We start from the raw sequence: 15,681 nt of genomic DNA, 5'->3' as shown, positions 1-15,681 counted from the left end.
TCATAAATTTCTAATGAAAATGTAATTTCCTTCTTGGTGGAACATTTTGGTTTCTTTGTTGTGTTTCTGTTCTCCTGCTTGACTCTTAGAACACAACTCACAGAACCAAAGCTGCTAAAAACACCGTTTGGTTCTAAAATCACAGATGAACATTTGTTGTGTTTCAGGTGTGGAGAGGTCACGTTCAGAGGATCCGCACCAACACGCAGAGAACCAACGAGATGGTGTTTCTGGGAATGGTAACAGAAATTACTTGCTCTGGTTCCTCCATGTCTTTCAGTTCCCATAGATCCCATGATTCCTTTAGATCCCAAGGTTCCTATAGCTCCTCATAAATTCACCGGTACCACAGATTTTCCCTGTTTTTTTCTAGTTCTCATAGCTCTGGTTGTTGTTTTTGCCATGTTCCTCTGGTTCCTCATATGTCCTCATAGTTCCCCTGATTCCTCAGATCCCTGCGAACCCTCCTGGTCCCGGTTTAGTCCTTCATGCCCGGCGTGTTTCAGTGGGTCAGAGGCTGATCCAGGATCAGAACGAGGAGGAGTACCAAAGAGCTCAGCTGAGTGTGAAGCAGTCAGTTCTAGACGTGGAGGGAACCGACATCAGGGAGACTATGCAGGAACAGATCCGACAGTGGTTCATCGAGTGCAGGTCAGACCAGAACCTCAAAAATCAGTTTTAGACCTTTGATTTGTAACCTTTGGATATTTCGAGACACTTTCTGGGTTCCCGTGGCTTCTCTTCCTCCTGGTTCTCAAAGTCGCTCCCTGAATATCAAACCATGTAGACTCTTCAGGAGGAAGGGATTTTGTCATTGATTTATATTTAATCAATTATTGAACACAGAAGCGTGAAAACTATTCAGTCCTTTATTGATTTCAGCCTGTTGGGTCTACGTAGAACATCTGTGCAGCGACAGACGGTACATCAATCAAAAACAATCTTTTCTACAGGTGCTGTTGATTTATTCTGTCAGAACAGGACGTGAACTCGTCCATCACAAAAGAAAAGCTGGTTGGTTGAATGTTAAACCTCCCGTCTTTAAATAGAAACGCAGAATTATCATTTATTATTTCCCTTGAATGATGATTTTCTCTGGCATTTTACTGCACCAGCTGGATTTAAAACTGTAAAGTCTGTGGAGATGAACATGTGTGCATCCATCACTCTGTAAATGAGTACTGTAATAGTACTCATAGAAATTTACACACATATAAACACACATGTTACTCGGCCATAGAAGAACCTCTGAAGCCTCTCAGCACATTAGCAATATTATTTAATATGAATCACACAAATTAGGTCAGTCCAGCAGTGGGCAGCTCCCGAACAACGAGCGACAACAACAGAGAACGCATCAGGTCACGTCCTGTGGAGGAAATCAGTTGGACGGTGGAGCCGGACCAGGTCTGGACAGGGACCAGGTCTGCAGCTCAAACGTCAGAGTTTTAAAACATTTTGTTTGGAGACATCCAGACTCTGCAGGATCCTTCAGAATGTTTAATTAGACAGAGTCCATCAGAGGTCTTCATCAGGTCCAGAGAAGTCAGAGGAGCTGTCCCTCGTACATGAACCTGTCCATCAGAGGTCTTTTCATCAGGTCCAGAGAAGTCAGAGGAGCTGTCCCTCGTACATGAACCTGTCCATCAGAGGTCTTCATCAGGTCCAGAGAAGTCAGAGGAGCTGTTCCTCGTACATGAACCTGTCCATCAGAGGTCTTCATCAGGCCCAGAGAAGTCAGAGGAGCTGTTCCTCATACATGAACCTGTCCATCAGAGGTCTTCATCAGGTCCAGAGAAGTCAGAGGAGCTGTGCCTCATACATGAACCTGTCCATCAGAGGTCTTCATCAGGTCCACAGAGGTCAGGAGCTGTCCCTCATACATGAACCTGTCCATCAGAGGTCTTCATCAGGTCCAGAGAAGGTCAGAGGTCAGAGGAACCATCCATCAGACATGAACCTGTTGATCTGGTTCACGTGGCTTCTGCTGATCTTTGCTGTTTGTCAGATTTAAAGTCAGACTTTAACCAAGCCCAAACCAAAGAACAGGCACTTTGAGCGCAGATCGGTGACCAGAACAGGAACCTGGAACCTGGAACCTATGGTAAAGAAACACCTGGAAACACTGCAGCTGCTGCCTGACTGCCTGGAGGACATCAACACGTGGAATGAACCTAAACTTCCTCAGTCTAAACGTAGACTCGACCGAGGACCCGGTGTTTGGAATCCTGAACTGACTGATGTGGACTAGCTGCTAATGACCTCTCACCTGTGAGGAGTCCTGGTGTCTTACCGTGTGTTTACATTTGATTTCCTCCACTGTAAGATTCTAGTTCTTCCAGTTGAGAACTAGAGCCGAGGTGAAGACCTCTGCCCCCCCTGAAGATTCAGAGAGTACGCCTTCAGAACTTCCTGTCTCGACTCCTCCTGATATGTGGGCTGAGACCAGTCATCCTTCATCACCTGCTGCTGCCTCTGACAGGAAAGGAAAGAGGGACCACATCACACCTGGATGTAGAAGCAGGCTCAGAACCAGAGGCCAGTCTTTGGTGGTTCTGCCCCCCTAGCGTGTGGAAGTCCAGATTACCATCCCTGCTGACTCTGTGGTCACTACAGACCACATACTGTATACTCTGAAGCTGTACTGCAGTACTTTTACTGAGTAATCACGGTTTATTCTTGTACTTATAAAATAAACAGAGACGCCGCAGGAACGTTTCCAGAGTTTCCCGACGCTGCAGACGGAGGATCAGCTGCCATCTTCACTCAGAAAACACCTGAACAGGTGATTCTTCTTCTACAGAAAGCTTCCTCTTCTTCTCTGACTCTTTTAACGCAGCTCACTTGAACGTGTCGTCAGGTTTCAGCTGAGCTGGCGGCGAGGAGGAGGAGAGAGGAGGAGAGAGAAGAAGAAGAAGAAAAAAGAAGAGAAGAGAGGAGGACCACAGAAGAGAAAGGGGAGGAGAGAGAGAAGAAGAAGAAGAAAGAGGTAACGAGGGTAATTCCATGGCCGTGTTCTCCACCACCCGTAGTGAGCTGTATGCAGAGCTGACCTGGTCTGACCTGGTCGGGTCTCTTGTGGTCTCTGTAGGGGGACGGTGGTTGGATGAAGCCCCGCAGCTGTTCCTGTCTGATGTGGTCGAAGGGGTCGGATCTGCTCAGGTCAGTGTACTGTTGTCTCCATGACAACTGGTCGACCTCACAGAAGAAGAAGAGACGTCCGGCTGGATCCAGGACCGCCTGCTTACTGTGTACTGCAGTACACACAGGATGTACTGCAGTACACACAGGATGTAGTAGTAGACACAGTACACAGTATGTAGTAGTAGTAGACACAGTACACACAGTATGTAGTAGTAGACACAGTACACACAGTATGTAGTAGTAGACACAGTACACACAGTATGTAGTAGTAGTAGACACAGTACACACAGTATGTAGTAGTAGTAGACACAGTACACAGTATGTAGTAGTAGTAGACACAGTACACAGTATGTAGTAGTAGTAGACACAGTACACACAGTATGTAGTAGTAGTAGACACAGTACACACAGTATGTAGTAGTAGTAGACGCAGTACACAGTGTGTAGTAGTAGTAGACGCAGTACACAGTATGTAGTAGTAGACGCAGTACACACAGTATGTAGTAGTAGACGCAGTACACAGTATGTAGTAGTAGACACAGTACACACAGTATGTAGTAGTAGACACAGTACACACAGTATGTAGTAGTAGACACAATACACACAGTATGTAGTAGTAGACACAATACACACAGTATGTAGTAGTAGACACAATACACACAGTATGTAGTAGTAGACACAATACACACAGTATGTAGTAGTAGACACAATACACACAGTATGTAGTAGTAGACACAATACACACAGTATGTAGTAGTAGTAGTAGTAGACACAATACACACAGTATGTAGTAGTAGACACAGTATGTAGTAGACGACACAGTATGTAGTAGTAGACGACACAGTATGTAGTAGTAGACGACACAGTAGTAGTAGACGACACAGTATGTAGTAGACGACACAGTATGTAGTAGTAGACACAGTATGTAGTAGTAGACACAGTATGTAGTAGTAGACACAGTATGTAGTAGTAGACACAGTATGTAGTAGTAGACACAGTATGTAGTAGTACACACAGTATGTAGTAGTAGTAGTAGTAGACACAGGACACAGTATGTAGTAGTAGTAGACACAGTACACACAGTATGTAGTAGTAGACACAGTACACACAGTATGTAGTAGTAGACACAGTACACACAGTATGTAGTAGTAGACACAGTACACACAGTATGTAGTAGTAGACACAGTACACACAGTATGTAGTAGTAGACACAGTATGTAGTAGTAGACGACACAGTATGTAGTAGTAGTAGTAGACACAGTATGTAGTAGTAGTAGTAGACACAATACACACAGTATGTAGTAGACGACACAGTATGTAGTAGTAGTAGTAGACACAGTATGTAGTAGTAGTAGACACAGTATGTAGTAGTAGTAGACACAGTATGTAGTAGTAGTAGTAGACACAGGATGTAGTAGTAGAAGTAGACACAGGATGTAGTAGTAGACACAGAATGTAGTAGTAGACACAGAATGTAGTAGTAGACACAGAATGTAGTAGTAGACACAGGACACAGTATGTAGTAGTAGACACAGTACACACAGTATGTAGTAGTAGACACAGTACACACAGTATGTAGTAGTAGACACAGTACACACAGTATGTAGTAGTAGACACAGTACACACAGTATGTAGTAGTAGACACAGTACACACAGTATGTAGTAGTAGACACAGTACACACAGTATGTAGTAGTAGACACAGTACACACAGTATGTAGTAGACGACACAGTACACACAGTATGTAGTAGACGACACAGTATGTAGTAGTAGACACAGTATGTAGTAGTAGACACAGTACACACAGTATGTAGTAGACGACACAGTATGTAGTAGTAGACACAGTATGTAGTAGTAGACACAGTATGTAGTAGTAGACACAGTACACACAGTATGTAGTAGCAGTAGTAGTAGACACAGTACACACAGTATGTAGTAGCAGTAGTAGTAGACACAGTACACACAGTATGTAGTAGCAGTAGTAGTAGACACAGTACACACAGTATGTAGTAGTAGACACAATACACACAGTATGTAGTAGTAGACACAGTACACACAGTATGTAGTAGTAGTACACAGTACACACAGTATGTAGTAGTAGTAGACACAGTACACACAGTATGTAGTAGTAGTAGACACAGTACACACAGTATGTAGTAGTAGACACAATACACACAGTATGTAGTAGTAGACACAATACACACAGTATGTAGTAGTAGACACAATACACACAGTATGTAGTAGTAGACACAGTATGTAGTAGTAGACACAGTATGTAGTAGACGACACAGTATGTAGTAGACGACACAGTATGTAGTAGTACACACAGTATGTAGTAGTACACACAGTATGTAGTAGTAGACACAGTATGTAGTAGTAGACACAGTATGTAGTAGTAGACACAGTATGTAGTAGTAGACACAGTATGTAGTAGTAGACACAGTACACACAGTATGTAGTAGTAGACACAGTATGTAGTAGTAGACACAATACACACAGTATGTAGTAGACGACACAGTATGTAGTAGTAGTAGTAGACACAGTATGTAGTAGTAGTAGTAGTAGTAGACACAATACACACAGTATGTAGTAGACGACACAGTATGTAGTAGTAGTAGTAGACACAGTATGTAGTAGTAGTAGTAGACACAGGACACAGTATGTAGTAGTAGTAGTAGACACAGGACACAGTATGTAGTAGTAGTAGACACAGTATGTAGTAGTAGACACAGTACACACAGTATGTAGTAGTAGTAGACACAGTACACACAGTATGTAGTAGCAGTAGTAGTAGACACAATACACACAGTATGTAGTAGCAGTAGTAGTAGACACAATACACACAGTATGTAGTAGTAGACACAATACACACAGTATGTAGTAGTAGACACAGTACACACAGTATGTAGTAGTAGTAGACACAGTACACACAGTATGTAGTAGTAGTAGACACAGTACACACAGTATGTAGTAGTAGTAGACACAGTACACACAGTATGTAGTAGTAGACACAGTATGTAGTAGTAGACACAGTATGTAGTAGTAGACACAGTATGTAGTAGTAGACACAGTACACACAGTATGTAGTAGTAGACACAGTACACACAGTATGTAGTAGTAGACACAGTACACACAGTATGTAGTAGTAGTAGACACAGTACACACAGTATGTAGTAGTAGTAGACACAGTACACACAGTATGTAGTAGCAGTAGTAGTAGACACAATACACACAGTATGTAGTAGTAGTAGACACAATACACACAGTATGTAGTAGTAGTAGACACAGTACACACAGTATGTAGTAGTAGTAGACACAGTACACACAGTATGTAGTAGTAGTAGACACAGTACACACAGTATGTAGTAGTAGTACACAGTACACACAGTATGTAGTAGTAGACACAGTATGTAGTAGACGACACAGTATGTAGTAGTAGTAGTAGTAGACGACACAGTATGTAGTAGTAGACACAGGACACAGTATGTAGTAGTAGACACAGGACACAGTATGTAGTAGTAGACACAGGACACAGTATGTAGTAGTAGTAGTAGACACAGGACACAGTATGTAGTAGTAGTAGACACAGTATGTAGTAGTAGTAGACACAGTATGTAGTAGTACACACAGTATGTAGTAGTACACACAGTATGTAGTAGTACACACAGTATGTAGTAGTAGTAGTAGACACAGGACACAGTATGTAGTAGTAGTAGACACAGTAAGTAGTAGTACACACAGTATGTAGTAGTAGTAGCAGACACAGGACACAGTATGTAGTAGTAGACACAGTACACACAGTATGTAGTAGTAGACAGAATGTAGTAGTAGACACAGGACACAGTATGTAGTAGACGACACAGTATGTAGTAGTAGACACAGTATGTAGTAGTAGTAGTAGTAGTAGTAGACACAGGACACAGTATGTAGTAGTAGTAGACACAGTAAGTAGTAGTACACACAGTATGTAGTAGTAGTAGCAGACACAGGACACAGTATGTAGTAGTAGACACAGTACACACAGTATGTAGTAGTAGACAGAATGTAGTAGTAGACACAGGACACAGTATGTAGTAGACGACACAGTATGTAGTAGTAGACACAGTATGTAGTAGTAGTAGACACAGTAGGTAGTAGTTCACACAGTATGTAGTAGTAGACACAGGACACAGTATGTAGTAGTAGACACAGAATGTAGTAGACGACACAGTATGTAGTAGTAGTAGTAGACACAGGACACAGTATGTAGTAGACGACACAGTATGTAGTAGTAGTAGTAGACACAGGACACAGTATGTAGTAGACGACACAGTATGTAGTAGACGACACAGTATGTAGTAGACGACACAGTATGTAGTAGTAGTAGTACACACAGTATGTAGTAGTAGTACACACAGTATGTAGTAGTAGTACACACAGTATGTAGTAGTAGTAGACACAGGACACAGTATGTAGTAGTAGACACAGGACACAGTATGTAGTAGTAGACACAGTATGTAGTAGTAGACACAGTATGTAGTAGTAGACACAGTATGTAGTAGTAGACACAGTATGTAGTAGACGACACAGTATGTAGTAGACGACACAGTATGTAGTAGTAGTAGACACAGGACACAGTATGTAGTAGTAGACACAGGACACAGTATGTAGTAGTAGACACAGGACACAGTATGTAGTAGTAGTAGTAGTAGACACAGGACACAGTATGTAGTAGACGACACAGTATGTAGTAGACGACACAGTATGTAGTAGACGACACAGTATGTAGTAGTAGTAGACACAGGACACAGTATGTAGTAGACGACACAGTATGTAGTAGACGACACAGTATGTAGTAGTAGTAGACACAGGACACAGTATGTAGTAGACGACACAGTATGTAGTAGACGACACAGTATGTAGTAGTAGTAGACACAGGACACAGTATGTAGTAGTAGACACAGTATGTAGTAGTAGACACAGTATGTAGTAGTACACACAGGACACAGTATGTAGTAGTAGTAGACACAGGACACAGTATGTAGTAGTAGTAGACACAGGACACAGTATGTAGTAGTACACACAGGACACAGTATGTAGTAGTAGTACACACAGGACACAGTATGTAGTAGTAGACGACACAGGACACAGTATGTAGTAGTAGTAGACACAGGACACAGTATGTAGTAGTACACACTCCACAACAACAGAACATTAACTGTCTCAGCTGTGGCTGCAGACATCTGATTGGCTGAAGGGACAGAGGCCTCTGAGAGCTGATTGGCCGGCTCGTTAACTTCCTCCGCCAGCCTTGTGGACCAGGTCCAGGACTGGTGTTGACAGGAAGTGGCCCTGCAGCTGTTTTATTGTGAAAAGTCCATTCATAAATTAATCTGCTTTTATTTTCTCATGTTGTTGGCCAGCTGCGTTCTTATTGGCTCTGAGCCCGCCGCTCACACAGGACGTGCACATGTCCGTCAGGAAGTGGCCCCCGGGAGCCGCTCTGCTGCACCTGGGTCACTTTATTGTTGTTCACTGTGTCACTTCCTGTCCCGTCCTGAGAAAATGAAGGTTCCCACACACCTGTCACTTCCTGTTTCAGACGTGTGGTGTCGCCATGACGACCGCCAGACTGTCGACGTGCAGCTGCTCCGAGACGAGATGAGACAGGAAGTGGAACAGGAAGTCAGGCTCCAGGTGAGTTCCAGGTTTCCAGGTCTCCAGGCTGGAGGACTGGAACATGTGTTTCCAGGTCTCCAGGCTGGAGGACTGGAACATGTGTTTCCAGGTCTCCAGGCTGGAGGACTGGAACATGTGTTTCCAGGTCTCCAGCCTGGAAGACTGGAACATGTGTTTCCAGGTCTCCAGCCTGGAAGACTGGAACATGTGTTTCCAGGTCTCCAGCCTGGAGGACTGGAAACACATGTTCCAGTCTCGTTTGATTCGTTGTCAGGTGGACGAGCTGATGAGGGCGGAGCTGGAAAACCTCAAACTGGTCATCGACAAAACCCAGAAGAAGAAGAAGAAGAAGAAAGGGAACAGAAAGGTCAGGGTCGCTGAACGGCTGTGTCTGAAATCACCCACTGCTCACTATATAGTGAGCTCGCCACTCTGTAGCGCTGTCCGAAGGTACAGTGAGAACTATTATACCCTCTACAGTCCACTCAGTGTATCCCAGAATGCATTTTGAAAACCATCATGCAAAACTGATTGTCCGACAGCTCTGACGTAATTAACGGCGCCGAAATAACGATCGGGGTAGTGTCCCAAAGTGTTGTTTTAATAATGAGCTCACTGTGTAGAGCCCTGCATACAGCTCACTGCGGGGGGGGGGGCACAGCCAATGGCTCTGTTGTGTGTTTGTTTCTGCGTGCTGGACCTCCCAGACGGGTGGAGTCATTTAATGTTTGTTTTGTTTGTAAAAGAAGAAGAAAAGCAAGAAGAAGAAGAGAGAGAAAGACCTGACAGCACACAGGTGAGTTTACCTGGGGCGGGGTGTTCTCTGGCCTGTGATTGGCTCCTGTCTGTGTTCTCTGGCCTGTGATTGGCTCCTGTCTGTGTTCTCTGGCCTGTGATTGGCTCCTGTCTGTGTTCTCTGGCCTGTGATTGGCTCCTGTCTGTGTTCTCCGGCCTGTGATTGGCTCTTCCCTCAGGTCCCTACAGTCTCTGTGTGAGGAGCTGATTCTGGAGGGCTTCCTCGTCCAGCCAATGAATATCAAGCTCTCTGACTACATCGGTAACAAGAACAAAACCATTTAGCATCCGAGTTTACTCCTTTGGTTATATCGTGTGAAGGAAACACCTGTAACCCGTCTGTGTGTCCAGGTGAGTACAGTTACTTGGGCTCGACTCTCCAGCAGGTGAACACTGAACCGATGCCGTCGCTCTCTGATGTCAGACAGCTCATCACTCTGTACACCGTGCTGCCTCTGGGTCAGTAACTCACCAGAGTCTCATCAATTACACCAATAACTCACCAATAATTCACCAGTAAGTCATCAGTAACTCACCAATAATTCACCAGTAAGTCATCAATAACTCACCAATAATTCACCAGTAAGTCATCAATAACTCATCAATAACTCATCAATTACACCAATAACTCATCAATAATTCACCAGTAAGTCATCAGTAACTCACCAATAATTCACCAGTAAGTCATCAGTAACTCACCAATAATTCACCAGTAAGTCATCAATAACTCACCAATAATTCACCAGTAAGTCATCAATAACTCATCAATAACTCATCAATTACACTAATAAGGCACCAATAATTCACCAGTAACTCACCAGTTACACTAATTAGATTTATTACCCAGTGCACAGGCCTCCTGCTTCTTGGTAGTCTTGTTGGTGCTAATTAGCCGTGTGTTAGCATGCTCTTGTCCACTGTTTTGTGTCCACGGTAAAGTGGTGTCATTCCCACATAGTCCATTCACTTCTAACCTGTGGATCTTGGTTTCCAGCACTGCTATTTTCTGTAGAAGTTTGTAGAAGTCGTCCGTGGAAAAGGGGGGGCATCTTGTTGCTAATTAGCATTAGCTATAGCTCCAGTCACTGCGGTACAGGCTAGTGCTATTGATCATAAAAGGTTTTAAATTATGGCAAGAGCCAACTTTATCTGACAGTGCCAGTGATTTAAAAGTATCCAAGAGCTGCTGATTTCTAGCAGGGAAAAAAAGAGTTTAAGCAAAAGAATGCAAGCAGAGGCAAGAGCAAGCAGCAAAGCGTCTGCACTGTAAGAAAGCAGGAAGTGGAGCCAATATAATAAGGCACCACTAATTCACCAGTAACTCACCCATAATTAACTGGTAACTCATCAATAATTCACCAATAACTCAGCACTAACTTATCAGCAATTCACCAATAATTCACTGGTAACTCATCAGTAATTCACCAATAATTCATCCATTACTTACTTCTGTTGGTGGACAATCATGTTCTGTTTTTGAACTACAGTTCCCATGATGCTTTGGGGAATGTAAACAGGAAGTCTTTAGTAAAGTTAAATAAACCTTCAAACATTAAATCTGAGCAGCAAACAGCTTGTTAAAAAATAAAATAGAGGGATTAAGGCACCAAACACATCAAAAATCTTCTGCTGCAAGACATTTCCCATCATCCTCACAGTGATGTCACACTCCACCGGTCCTTGATTTTTCAATCCAGGATCCCAGGCGGTCTTGAAGAAGTTCCCAGGGATGAAGACTCTGCTGCTGGCCGGTCCGTCTGGAGTCGGCAAGAAGATGTTGGTTCACGCCGTCTGCAGCGAGACCGGAGCTCACCTGTTCCACCTGAACCCCGCCCACCTGAGCACCAGGTACCCGGGCAGAACCGCCTACCTGCTGCACCTGGTCTTCAAGGTGAGCCTTGCACTCCTGGAAACATGGAAAACCTGGAATGCTTTACACAAATCTGCCCCTTACAGCAGCTTAGTCATCCTGGAAAACCTGGAATTTATCCTTATTTTAGTGCAACTAAGACATATTTGAAAACCTGGAGTTTATCTTCAAGCACCTTCCCCAAGGACTTGAAAAGTAAAGCATCCTTGTTGATTAATTAGTCAGCTACAGCTTCACCTGATCATCAGGTGTGAGAGAGTGACATCATCATCAGTACGTGGCCTCTGATTGGTCCGGCTTGTGTCTCCTGTCAGGTGGCAGGTGAGCTGCAGCCGTCTGTGATCTGGATAGAAGACGCAGAGATACCGTTCTACAGGAAAACTCCAAAAACTGAGCGAGAGGTCAGGAAACTACTAAAGGTTTAAACACATGTTTAAGGTCTGAAGGTCTGGAGTTACAGTTATCATTTTATTCTGAAGGTCTGGAGTTACAGTTAGCATTTTATTCTGAAGGTCTGGAGTTACAGTAACCATTTTATTCTGAAGGTCTGGAGTTACAGTTAGCATTTCATTCTGAAGGTCTGGAGCTACAGTAACCATTTTATACTGAAGGTCTGGAGCTACAGTAACCATTTTATTCTGAAGGTCTGGAGCTACAGTAACCATTTTATTCTGAAGGTCTGGAGTTACAGTTAGCATTTTATTCTGAAGGTCTGGAGTTACAGTAACCATTTTATTCTGAAGGTCTGGAGTTACAGTTAGCATTTTATTCTGAAGGTCTGGAGTTACAGTAACCATTTTATTCTGAAGGTCTGGAGTTACAGTAACCATTTTATACTGAAGGTCTGGAGCTACAGTAACCATTTTATTCTGAAGGTCTGGAGCTACAGTAACCATTTTATTCTGAAGGTCTGGAGCTACAGTAACCATTTTATTCTGAAGGTCTGGAGCTACAGTAACCATTTTATTCTGAAGGTCTGGAGCTACAGTTAGCATTTTATTCTGAAGGTGTGGAGTTACAGTTAGCATTTTATTCTGAAGGTCTGGAGTTACAGTAACCATTTTATACTGAAGGTCTGGAGCTATAGTGCTAAAGTTTGCATTTTATTCTGAAGGTCTGGAGTTACAGTAACCATTTTATACTGAAGGTCTGGAGTTATAGTTAGCATTTTATACTGAAGGTCTGGAGTTACAGTAACCATTTTATTCTGAAGGTCTGGAGTTACAGTTAGCATTTTATACTGAAGGTCTGGAGTTACAGTAACCATTTTATACTGAAGGTCTGGAGTTACAGTTAGCATTTTATTCTGAAGGTCTGGAGTTACAGTTAGCATTTTATTCTGAAGGTCTGGAGCTGCAGTTAGCATTTTATTCTGAAGGTCTGGAGCTGCAGTTAGCATTTTATTCTGAAGGTCTGGAGCTGCAGTTAGCATTTTATTCTGAAGGTCTGGAGCTGCAGTTAGCATTTTATTCTGAAGGTCTGGAGCTGCAGTTAGCATTTTATTCTGAAGGTCTGGAGCTATAGTGCTAAAGTATGCGTTTTATTCTGAAGGTCTGGCATTTGGGAGAGGAAGGTCACCTGAAACATGTTTTTAAAGACAGAAGAGTTAGGCCTGTGCTGCCCCCTGCTGGCTGAACATGTTAATAACATGCAGTTATAAAAAGGTTAAATAAGAACTTCCTGTCAGAGCTGCTTCATAATAAAACTTCCTGATTCTAACAGTCTCTACAAAATAGAGATGGCTTGGCAAAGCGGCCAAGCTCACAACAGTGTTTCATACAGTATTCCTTTTGTTGAATTTTACTGTCTAGGTGACGGGGCTGTAGGTGTGCGTGTGTGCATTGTGGGGGATATGTGATCGGGACGGGGAGAGGCAACAGTCCATTTGTGATTCTCACGGCTTGTGGGAAAAAACTGTTCAGCATCCTGCAGCTGATGCTTCTGTACCGCCTCCCAGATGGCAGGAGGGAGAAGATGGGATGGGCTGGGTGGTATAAGTCCTCAATGATGGAGATGGCTCTGTAAATGCAGCCTTGCTGGTAGATCTCACATAGGTAGGGGAGTGGAGCACCGACGATCTTGCTGTCTTCACGACCCTGTTTAGTTGTTCTTTTTCATGGGCTGTACATTTTCCAAACCAGGAAGTGAGACCATAGGTCTATTATGACATAGGATGGTTTCAAGGGCGGGCAATGGGTTTCAATTAGAATTATGTTCTAGTGGAAGAGATCTTTGTTCCAGCTGGATCTTAAGGGGCTGAAGAAAAACCTCCTGAAGTCTCTGAAGACCCTGAAACTGCAGGACCGAGTTCTGGTGATCGGGACCAGTCGAAGACCGTTTGACGCCAACATCAAACCGCTCTGTAAAGTCTACAAGAAGATCATCCTGATCCCCAGACCAGACTACAGCTCCAGACTGGGTTAGTCCGTCTCCAGACTCCAGTAAACAAGTTAAATATCAGACCAGGTTATATGCTAACATGCTATCATGCTAGAGTTAGCATTAGTATATGGATAACATGCTAAAACATTAGCATATTTAGCATTATACATATTATCATGCAATCCGATTCATCCTAATGTAGTGTCATATGCTAATGTTAGCATGTCCCAATTTAATACCATATGCTGTTAACATGTCCCAATTTAATACCATATGCTAATGTTAGCATGTCCTAATGTAATGTCATATGCTAATGTTAGCATGTCCTAATGTAATGTCATATGCTAATGTTAGCATGTCCTAATGTAATGCCATATGCTAAGGTTAGCATGTCGTAATATCTGCAAACTTTTCTTTCTTTCAACATTAGCATGTTAGCATATTTACTGTTATCAATGTCACATTATTAGCTTCATGCTAATGCTAACAGTAGCGTTTCCCATCAGTTCTGTGGATGGAGCTGCTGCGTGCTGAGGGGGCAGAGCCTGGTCCACATCTGGACCTCAGCTCATTGGCTAAGATCACCGACGGCTTCACTCAGGGTCACATCCTGCAGGCGGTCCGCTCGGTGCTCCGCCCCCACAGGCTGAAGAAGCTCCACCTACAACCGCTGACCGCCACGGAGTTCATCCCATCGCTGTCGAGGATGGAGCCGGTGTACCGGGAGGAGGAGGACGCCTTCAAGGTCAGAGGTCACAACCCTGTTGACAATTATTGAAAGGAACAGTGCTGATTATTAGCTCGTAGCACAGCGATGCTAACTATGACCATCTGTGTATCATGGTCATGTTTACCGTCTCCCCTCACGCTCTGAGTACATGAAGAACTGCGAGTCTGCAGGTCTATAAAACACGAACCAGCTATGATCCGAGTCTGGACCCGGTCTGAAGAACGGGCGGGGACACGAATCGTATCCCAGGTTGTGTCTCTTTGTTCAAAGGTGTTGTTAAAGCAGACATGTGTTGTGTCTGTGTGTTCAGCTCTGGTTCAGGAAGACGCTGCTGGGCAGGAGGAAGGCACGAGCTGCCAAAACCAGCGAAGAAGAACGAGGAGCGACCGCAGCGGGGAAGAAGAAGAAGAAAGGGGCAAAGGACAAAAACAAGAAGTGATGAAGTCTTTACTGCTGTAGTCTATTTTTATTTAATGGAAAATATTAGTGGGTTTCTTTAGTTCCTGACTTACATTTATTCATTTATCTGACGCTTTTATCCAAAGCCACTTACAATTGCTATACACGTCAGAGGTCGCACGCCTCTGGAGCAACGAGGGGTTAAGTGTCTTGCTCAGGGACACAATGGTGGATGAGTCACAGTGGGGGATTGAACCCTGGTCTCTCACACCAAAGGCAGGAATCCTTCTCCTGGTGTTTGGTAAAACACCAGGCCTTTTATTTTGAAGGAGAAAAATAACTTCCTGTAACCAACCTTTAAAGTGATTAAACTCCAGGTTTCCTTTGTTGTTGTCTATTAAAGATGTGAAAACGTGTTTCACCAACATATTGATCATTTATTAGTGAACCTGCGTGGACGGTGCAGTTCAGCAGCATGGACACCAGGTGGGAGGATGACCTGCAGATCATCAGGTGTCTCACAGGTGAACGTCATTATTCAGGCGCATCATGTCTGACTCATCATGTCTCCGGACATTTAAACAGACGGTTTTCCGTGGTAACAAAGTAAGAGAGAAGAAACGTCCGATACAGTGGTGAAACAGTCGGACCAAACCAAACTCCAGTCAAAAATGTAGAAATTATTTGGTCTTTTGCATGGTAGAC

At 43.6% G+C, this 15,681-nt stretch overlaps 1 protein-coding gene across 1 annotated transcript in view; it reads left to right on the top strand.

Moving 5' to 3' along the window:
• Positions 1–15,403, top strand: part of LOC119915550 (dynein regulatory complex protein 11-like) — a gene marked incomplete in the record, with an annotated part of 20,746 nt that extends 5,343 nt beyond the window's left edge. Inside the window, 15 exon segments of the mRNA XM_038735114.1 lie at positions 168–239; positions 452–651; positions 2,701–2,785; positions 2,861–2,989; positions 3,092–3,259; positions 8,465–8,818; positions 9,075–9,167; positions 9,547–9,596; positions 9,775–9,857; positions 9,947–10,054; positions 11,293–11,486; positions 11,780–11,866; positions 13,707–13,884; positions 14,354–14,592; positions 14,888–15,403. Coding sequence (XP_038591042.1) covers positions 168–239; positions 452–651; positions 2,701–2,785; positions 2,861–2,989; positions 3,092–3,259; positions 8,465–8,818; positions 9,075–9,167; positions 9,547–9,596; positions 9,775–9,857; positions 9,947–10,054; positions 11,293–11,486; positions 11,780–11,866; positions 13,707–13,884; positions 14,354–14,592; positions 14,888–15,016 — 2,169 coding nt within the window.
• Between the last annotated feature and the right edge of the window lie 278 nt (positions 15,404–15,681).

Source organism: Micropterus salmoides, unplaced genomic scaffold (genome assembly GCF_014851395.1).
Source record: "Micropterus salmoides isolate LMB-PRFRI ecotype aquatic unplaced genomic scaffold, ASM1485139v1 Ms_hic_scaffold_1, whole genome shotgun sequence".
NCBI classification, from domain to species: domain Eukaryota; kingdom Metazoa; phylum Chordata; class Actinopteri; order Centrarchiformes; family Centrarchidae; genus Micropterus; species Micropterus salmoides.
This window is presented reverse-complemented; position numbering and strand designations above follow the sequence as displayed.